The 9,181-nt window shown below is 41.2% G+C and overlaps 1 protein-coding gene across 11 annotated transcripts in view; it reads left to right on the top strand.

Moving 5' to 3' along the window:
• The first annotated feature begins 207 nt into the window (after nt 1-207).
• The window catches only part of LOC112139894 (NACHT, LRR and PYD domains-containing protein 12), a 16,312-nt gene continuing 7,338 nt past the window's right edge, over nt 208-9,181 (top strand). The window contains exons 1-11 of one of the 11 annotated variants that reach the window (XM_024262735.1): nt 208-263; nt 2,230-2,429; nt 2,513-2,638; nt 2,718-2,840; nt 2,920-3,033; nt 4,148-4,270; nt 4,351-4,476; nt 4,556-4,681; nt 6,509-6,564; nt 6,638-8,429; nt 8,569-8,748. In XM_024262735.1, the coding sequence (XP_024118503.1) occupies nt 2,341-2,429; nt 2,513-2,638; nt 2,718-2,840; nt 2,920-3,033; nt 4,148-4,270; nt 4,351-4,476; nt 4,556-4,681; nt 6,509-6,564; nt 6,638-8,429; nt 8,569-8,748 (2,855 nt within the window). In that variant the 5' untranslated portion in view covers nt 208-263; nt 2,230-2,340. Of the gene's footprint in view, nt 392-2,229; nt 2,430-2,512; nt 2,639-2,717; nt 2,841-2,919; nt 3,034-4,147; nt 4,271-4,350; nt 4,477-4,555; nt 4,682-6,508; nt 8,430-8,568; nt 8,749-9,181 lie in introns of all 11 variants that reach the window. The other 10 variants (XM_024262734.1, XM_024262736.1, XM_036214580.1 and 7 more) reach the window with 10 other exon arrangements.

Consider the following 9,181-nt stretch of genomic DNA (forward strand, 5'->3'; position numbering starts at 1 on the left):
CATTGAGGAGTACTTGACTGATTAATTGACACCCCCCCCCCCCACACACACACACACACATTAATTCATAAATAAATTATTTCTTGGGACAACACACAACGGCGTAAAGTACGTGCTAATTTTACAACTTCCGAAAACGGCGTTTTTATGACTAAAATAACGTGGTTTATGTCGCTTCCTGGAATTGATATCTTTTGCTTGCCATACCCCATGACGCTTACGTTGGGAAATGACCAATGTAGGGACGGACATCAGAGGGAGACGTGAGTAGCATCCGGTTAAATAACGGACATTCTATTTTTGTGTCAACTCAACAGAGACTACAGAATAACGGAGGAGGGTAAATCAGCGGTAATTTTCTGCAGTAGCTTTCCGTAGCTGTGTTTATGAGGTGAGACGACGAGACTCTTCAGTTCTTTTAAAGAACATACCTTTATTTGGTTCTTGAACTTTGTTTGAACTAACTTTGCTATTTCCTAATTATTTGAATTTTCTCTTCAAACGCTCGGTTTCAAAGCCATATAATAGTTAGATTATTGATTAAAAAAAAAAAAAAGTTGAGTGTTTATTTTACTAGCATTTAAGTATCCAGAACATCCAGGGGACAGTTCTTAGCTTAGCAAGCAGTCGGCCTGATGGCTTAACAGACTCCTTAATACACAAAATAGGAGCATGAGCCAGCCAGAAAGCGCTACGTTCGAGAAAGCGTCATCCTAATAATCACCGAGACAAGGCGATACCATAAACAGTCTATGGGCGACACGCACAAATCCTCGACGCTAGTGAAGGCCGCACCCCGATCTGTAACGGCTACCCGATCCGATTTTTTTTTTAAATATTGTACCAAAGAAGAAGAAAAACACGTTTCTATTTCACAAATAATATTTAATTTTGATAGAGGTAAAAATAAACTAAAACATTAAGAGGACAGTGAGTGCATTACTCTTATTTAACTTAAAACAGAAATTTTGGACTAACTGTAAACACTTTTACTTTACTTGGAGATAAATTAATCTCACTCAATTTGTGCGTGCGTAATTTTTGATTTGTAACTCATGTCTGCTTGTTTTTGCGTAACTTTGGATTTGTTTGTGCTCAACTCTTGATTTGTAACTCATACAATGCATATTGTATGTAACTGTGTGTTCTTACAATTGTTTATTCACATGTACAAAAACTACAAAAATCCCCCCCCCCCAAAAAAAAAAACAACAAACAATTAAACTCACGCACAACTTAAAATTATACGATCTTAAAACTAATTACACACAAATATTTAAATCCCCTTTTACACAGGCACACAAAAATGCATTTATGCATGAATCAGATATGAGAGTCTTTTCACGTCTCCAAGTTTTGTGTGTAGGTGATGTGTTTTGATCATCAGAGTTTTCTTATCAGCCCCATTTGAATTTAGATTGTGAATATTATTGGGTGGAAATTTTAAATGTTCCCACTTTCTGAAACATATATTTCTGATAATTAATGTAAAAAAGTCTAAAAATGCATCTTTAAAACATGCAGCAGTTCAGTAACTGTTGGTCATGTGACTTATTTAATGCAAAAAAAGTGCTTCCATTGCAATTTTGCGATATATGTCAATTTCCATACACCTCAAAATCGCCCTTCTCCAAGTGCAAAAAGTTTTTTTGTTAAATTTTTCTTTTAAAGATTGAGGTGTTTCCAATAGCCAAATTTAGTGTCGCAAATCTAATTTGTGCCACCACTTTTCCACAATATGGACATTGCCATGTTGGAACCAGACAACAGTGATTGGTCCGACTTGGTCTGAGTTCATTTTTTTTTTCTGACTACAGTTGCCAATCATGAGTAAGCTTGTTTAAAGTCACCACCCCTTCTATTAAAAGCAGGTGAAGGAGAATCTGTCAACTAAACATTTGAGGTGGGGGCCGGCAGGCACCACATGCTTTGACTGAGGCATCTGATTGGTCTTTTTTTTTTACTAGAATAACTTGCAAAAAAGAAAAAATATATATATTATGAAAAATAATTTAAGATCAGCAAGATGACATAAAAAAAATGTGTTAGAGGAAGAATCGGTATTCTGACAAAGTATTTATGGCAAAGTATTTATGATGACTGAGTATTTATCTATAGAAGTCTATGGAATTACGGCTTCTTGGAGCTAACAGGTACTTCCTGTTTGGAACCCGAGAGGGGAGGGGTCGCTCAATTTCTGCGAGATCTAACACCCTCCCTGTTTTCCAGTTCTTCCTGCACTTATTGCTGCTGATTACCAGGATCAGGTGTGTTCAGTCCATGACAATGAAGAGACACCTGAGAGCTGAGAGCTGATGTGGATCCAGTAAATCCAGCAGCATGGATCAGTGTGAGGACACACAGGAGGGAGCCCCTCCCTCTAAAATAACTCTGTGTGGGGAAGATGAGAGCAAGAGCAAAGCTCAGAGGTGAGATGAACATCTATAACTGTCCAGGACTCTTCTCCATGTCAGAGCTCAGCACTCACATCAGCAACCTTCATCCTTCACAGGAACCAACGTGAACCTGGATATGCACCTAGCTGTGTGTCCTTCAGTAGTGACTTCTCAAAGGATTTACCTCTCAACTTCAAAGGTAGCAGTTCAGGAAAAAATAAGAGTCAGAGCAAAGCTCAGAGGTGAGAGGAACATCTCTGTCCACAACTCCTCTCCTTGTCTGAGCTCAGCACTCACACCAGCAACCTTCATTCTTCACAGGAGCCAACCTGGACCTGGATATGAACCCAGCTATGTGTCCTTTAGTAGTGACTTCTCAAAGGATCTACCGCTTAATTTTGAAGGCAGCAGTTCAGGAGAACATAAGGGTCATAATGAAGAGAGGTGAGATGAGCACCTCCGTCCATGATCCTTCTCCATGTCAGAGCTCAGCACTCACATCAGCAACCTTCATCCTTCACAGGAACCAACGTGAACCTGGATATGAACCCAGCCTTGTGTCTTTCAGCAGTGACTTCTCAAAAGATTTACCTCTTAATTTCAAAGGAAAACACAAGAGCCTAAGTAATGCTCAGAGGTGAGATGAGCATCTCTAGTGCCTTAATTACCACTGCCCTTACAGGTTGATATGGGCTGTCTGAAGGTGTAAACTGGACAAATCTGTAGGAGGAGTGCAGGTGGCCTGCATACAATTTAAGATCATAGACAACCCAGTGTTGTAAGGCAAAAATGTTAATGCTACATTTTTCAACAGACTTGCTTCAGATGTCAGGTTGTGGTAAGCACTTAGGCTACACACAGGGGCAAGTAGGTGTTATATTGGTTTTTTTTTCTTTGTCTTAATCCCTCCAAACCCTGTGCCCTGCACAGGGAGTCTGTTTGTGCTGTTGAAATGAAAGGTGCGTACGCCTTGCGTGGAACCTGATTGTTAAAAATTGGGAAATTAGACAATCATTATGATTTTTGTGGCCATGCTACAGGCATCGTACCCATTGTGTGCAGAATTGAATAGAATTTGAATTATCTGTAAAATTCATTGTTAAAAATAGTAAACATGAACAGCAGTGCCACTACTTAGTGCAGAATTGTTGTAAACAACAGAAAAAAAATTCAAGTAGTTGCCAGACACATTAGTGCTCTCAACAGACAGTCCTGCAATGCGCGCCCCCATCTACCTCCAAAGGAACGTCTCACCAAAGACCAATGAATATAAAGTTTTACAGCCTCTTCAAGCGAAAATAAGAGATTGATACTTGGTCAGAACCCATCGAGAATCAATCACAGGACTAAATATTACTATATATTGCAATATCGATATTTTGGCACACCCCTACTATTGGCTAGAGTGCGGCGTAAGGACACCATATGACCTCATCGCCCGTACGTAACAAGTGGATGTAAATTATATTATTCTTACAAATATTTCAGGATACTCTTAGCACACACACAGCAATTGTACAGTTCATTTTCATGGCGTACCTTAACGTAACTGCACAAGCCTCAAGGGAAGTGTAAAACTCACCTGTGCTCCTCTTAAGATGCAGCCCTCTCTCTTTACAACCCTCAACAGACCAAAAACAACCCTTAAAGGTCAACCCCAATTGGGGTGCACACGATTTATCAATTACTGTCCAAAACTCTTCTCCATGTCAGAGCTCAGCACTCACATCAGCAACCTTCATTCTTCACAGGAACCAACCTGGATATGGTTATGAACCCAGCTGTGTGTCCTTTAGTAGTGACTTCTCAAAGGATCTACCGCTTAATTTCAAAGGCAGCAGTTCAGGAGAACATAAGAGTCATAATGAAGAGAGGTGAGATGAGCACCTCCGTCCATTGATTCTTCTCCATGTCAGAGCTCAGCACTCACATCAGCAACCTTCATTCTTCACAGGAACCAACGTGAACCTGGATATGAACCCAGCTGTGTGTCCTTCAGTAGTGACTTCTCAAAGGATTTACCTCTCAACTTCAAAGGTAGCAGTTCAGGAAAACATAAGAGTCAGAGCAAAGCTCAGAGGTGAGAGGAACATCTCTGTCCACAACTCCTCTCCTTCTCTGAGCTCAGCACTCACATCACCAATCATCATTCTTCACAGGAACCAACCTGGATATGGTTATGAACCCAGCTGTGTGTCCTTTAGTAGTGACTTCTCAAAGGATTTACCTCTTAATTTCAAAGGCAGCAGTTCAGGAAAACACAAGAGCCTGAGTAATGCTCAGAGGTGAGATCCCTAATAACCGTCGGCAGCAGGAGAGCGCCGTTCTCATTAAAAAGACGCAAAAATAAGATCAATAGGCATTTATTTAATATACCTTTGTAGGTTGTTGTTTGCATTGAAGCAAAAAGCAAGAGACTCTTTCTGTCATTTAACATTTATCATAAGAGTTTTTGAGCCCAAAAGTCTGAGTCTGTGAATATCTTTCTAACTTTACCGAACTGTTGCCGAATTACACTGCACTTCACGGCAGTAAAATGTCATGATTTGTTGATGATATGCAGACTTCTACGAGGGCATTTATATGAAATAGCGAGGTTTAAATACACAGTGCTGATCAAAAATAAAAAATAAATATCTTATATCTACTTAGGTTGACATTTTAAACATCTATCCAGGGACTACAGATCAAAAATAGCCTCTGTGCTAATTTTTGCACATTGCATTTATGCTTTTAATGTATACTGTCCCTGAGAAATAAACCAATCAATAAATAAATAATTAAGTGGAGAGTTTGATTGAACAACCACGTGATTGGGCCCGATTTCCAATCACAAGATTGCATCATCTCAATATCAAACTAATGAAAATTGTGTTTCTTCTCATTCATTGTTAGTAATACATTTACGTATTTCATTGAAATTCAGACCAAATAGGAAAAGCACTCATAAACAACAATGTATCTAATTTATTTTGAGTAGTGGTGTAATTCATTCCAAATTATATTGGTGGGATTTCTTCATCATTACATAGTTGAGGCTCACTTCTGAATGAAAGCACAGTCTTAAAGGGGCCTTACCATTAAAATGTTACTTTTTGAGGTTTTAAATGCCTTTTACTGTTCATTCCTCACTATAAAGAACCCCAAAGTGGTATTTTGATCCATTCATGGATTTAAGAGTAATCCTTTACCCACGAAAACGAGCGGTTGGAAACGTGCTGACAGAAGATTGATGGCAACAGCTCCCGCCAGGAAGAGCCTGCTCTGACAGATCGGCCCCAGACTAACAGAACACCCAATTTATCCCCTTATCCAGTGATTATCAGCAAAAAACTTTCATTTTAGATGCAGAATACCATATATCTTCCAGTTGTGTCCCGTCTTCAATAAATTCTAGCTCAAACAGGTGTTTGTTACTTTTTCCGTGGCGCTCCTTTAAGACCCCACCCCCCTACCCCCTGGTCCCGCACTCCCGTGAAGGAGCGTGTGTGTTGGGAACCAGTGAAGGGATGGCCCGGCCTACTAAAGGAACATATATCGTATGTGCATCCATCTTTGAAGAAGTTTGAATTGTTTTCGTGGTAGAAATACAGAGACGCTGCCACAAACTGTAGGATGATGTCACGGAGCGGACTGCAGCAACACTCAGTGGCAAGCGGAGCTTCAGGAATCAAGTTGTTTTACTTCCGGGTAGGGAAAAAACTGAAATATTACTAACATTTCATAAATAATTCATTTAAGTGGTCCAACGGTGATATATGATCCTATATATAGATATAGTTCACTCTGATAGGCTTAAGAAAATCATGGTAGGGCCCCTTTAAGGTAAATGAGGAATTTCCTCGGCTCTGCAGAAAATAAATGAGTTTAAAATAATTTCAGACTGAGATGTTAGCTCCTCCCACTTTCTGATATTTTTCTTCTTCTGATCCAAAATGATTTCAAACACTAAAATCAGAATAAGTCCAAGTGTCTTCTGGAATTCAAGAACTGGTTGACGGAGAAGAGAAGCGATGACTGAGAGTTCTGAATCACTGATCTCTTCTGTGATCAGAGTTGGTTTAACTTCCCACTGTCTGCTTTTATTGTAGCTCACTAACATTTCTCTCCAGTATCCACAGAGAGAGGAAGAGAAGTGGTCTTCAGGCTGCAGAAAGACCTCAATCTGGTGAGTCAGAGCAGAAAAGTCCAACCTGCATTTCTGCTTGCTGAAAACTGCTGGTGGTATCTCACTCTTTCAGCAGATGTTGGTCTGCGGGAGATTTTTATAGAACACAAAATCAGTCTGAAGAAGAGGAGTGAACATGTGGCTGAAGGATTTGAAGAAGCAGGAAGAGAAACACTCCTCAGCAGAGTCTACACTGAGCTCTACATCACAGAGGAACTGAGAGAAGAGGTTCACACCCAACATGAGGTGATGCAGTTGGAGACAACCACCAAGACCAACAAGCTCAACTTCACTGCAATCAAGAACCCAGACATCTTCAAAGTCTTCCGTGACCAACACAGATCCATCAGAGTGGTTCTGACCAGCGGAGTTGCTGGAGCTGGAAAAAGCTTCTCAGTGCAGAAGTTCAGTCTGGACTGGGCCGAGGGCTTGGAGAACCAAGACATTAATGCTGTGGTTCCTCTTTCCTTCAGGGAGATGAACTTGATCAGAGATGAGCAGCACAGTCTTCTCACTCTGATCCAGCTTTTCCATCCAACACTCCAGAAGATCCCAGGAGAACAGCTGTCTGTCTGTAAACTTCTGTTCATCTTTGATGGTCTGGATGAAAGCAGACTTTCTCTGGACTTCAACAACAGTCCAGTGGTGTCTGATGTCACACAGAAGTCCTCAGTCAGCGTGCTGCTCACTAACCTCATCCAGGGACGTCTGCTTCCTTCAGCTCTGGTCTGGATCACTTCCAGACCTGCAGCAGCCAGTCAGATCCCTCGTTCACGTGTAGACAGACTGACGGAAGTACGAGGCTTCAACGATGTCCAGAAAGAGGAGTACTTCAGGAGGAGATTCTCAGATGAAGAGCTTTCCAACAGAGTCATCTCCCACATCAAAGGCTCCATGTCCCTCTACATCATGTGTGAAGTTCCAGTCTTCTGCTGGATCACTGCTGTGGTTCTGGAGAACATGCTGACCACAAAGAAGAAAAGAAAGCTGCCCACCACCCTGACTGACATGTACTCACACTTTCTGATGGTCCAGACAAAGAGGAAGAAGAACAAGTACCAACAGGATCATGAGACGAGTCCACAAGAGCTGACGGAGACTGACGGGGACGTTCTTTTGAAGCTGGGGAGGCTGGCATTTGAACATCTGGAGAAAGGAAACATCATGTTCTACCAAGAAGACCTGCAGCAGTGTGGTCTGGATGTCACAGAGGCCTCAGTGTACTCTGGAGTTTGTACTGAGATCTTCAGAAGAGAGTGTGAGATCTTCCAGAAACTGGTCTACAGCTTTGTTCATCTGAGCGTTCAGGAGTTTCTGGCTGCAGTCTACATGTTCCACTGTTACTCCAACAGGAAGGTAAACGTCATTGAGGACTTCCTGAAGTGTGACATGAAGAACCCGTCCCTGGATGAGTTTCTGAGGATGATCATTGAGAAATCGCTGCAGAGTAAAACTGGACACCTGGATCTGTTTGTCCGCTTTCTTCATGGTCTCTCTGTGAAGTCCAACCAGAGACTCTTAGGAGGCCTGCTGGGTCAGTCAGAGAAGAACCAAGCAATCTTCCAGAAAATTATCAACAACCTGAAAGAGATCAACAGTGTAGAAGTCTCTCCTGACAGAAGCATCAACATCTATCATTGTCTGATGGAGATGAAGGACCTCTCAGTTCATCAGGAGATTCAAGAGTTCCTAAAGTCAGAGAACAAAACAGTTATCAACCTCTCAGAGATCCACTGCTCAGCTCTGGCCTACACTCTGAAAATGTCAGAGGAGCTTCTGGAGGATCTGGATCTTAACCAGTACAATACATCATATGAGGGTAAACGGAGACTAGTCCCAGCTGTAAGGATCTGCAAAAAGTTCAGGTGAGTCCAGAGGGAGCTGTGATGATGTGTCAGAGTTCAGTCCTTCAACATTCCCTTTCCAGCCTTCTCTGCAACTGGAACTTCACTACAGCATGAAATCAACAGATCGCCTGTTTTTTGCCTTTGTTTCTTTTCACAGAACTCCAGAACGATGTAGACTCTCAGAGACTGACTATGAAATTGTGGCCTCAGCTCTGAAGTCCAACCCGTCCCACCTGATAGAACTGGACCTGACCTCTAATGACATGGAGGATTTATCCATGGTTGAAGTTCTGTGTTCTGGACTAGAGAGACCAAACTGCAGACTGCAAACTCTGAGGTCAGACGTTGAAGCAGCTGGTTGGTTCATTTCTGTATTTCTGGTTCTTCACTGAAGCTGAAAGGTTTGGATTCAAAGACCCAAAGAAGTTTAACATCTTTGGTTCTTTGAAGAGTTTGCAGTAAAAGAAAACAGTTGTTTACATTTTCATTAGAACAAATATGTTGCCATGGCAACAAACGCTTCTGCTTTTCAAACATTTGACATGAGTGAAAATGCCAGAAAACAAACAAAAACTCAAACTAATGACAAACTATTCATCCTGATCAAACAAATGCTCCTGAAAGCAACCAGGATCAAAGTTCAAATTAGACACATCAGATCAGAGGCGCTTACACTTTTTCATCATGTGAGTTACTTTTGAGATGACAAGCTCCAAAAGATCAACATGTTTGTGTATGTAAGCGTGCATATATATATATATATATATATA

The sequence above is a fragment of the Oryzias melastigma genome, linkage group LG2 (genome assembly GCF_002922805.2).
Source record: "Oryzias melastigma strain HK-1 linkage group LG2, ASM292280v2, whole genome shotgun sequence".
Classification (NCBI taxonomy): domain Eukaryota; kingdom Metazoa; phylum Chordata; class Actinopteri; order Beloniformes; family Adrianichthyidae; genus Oryzias; species Oryzias melastigma.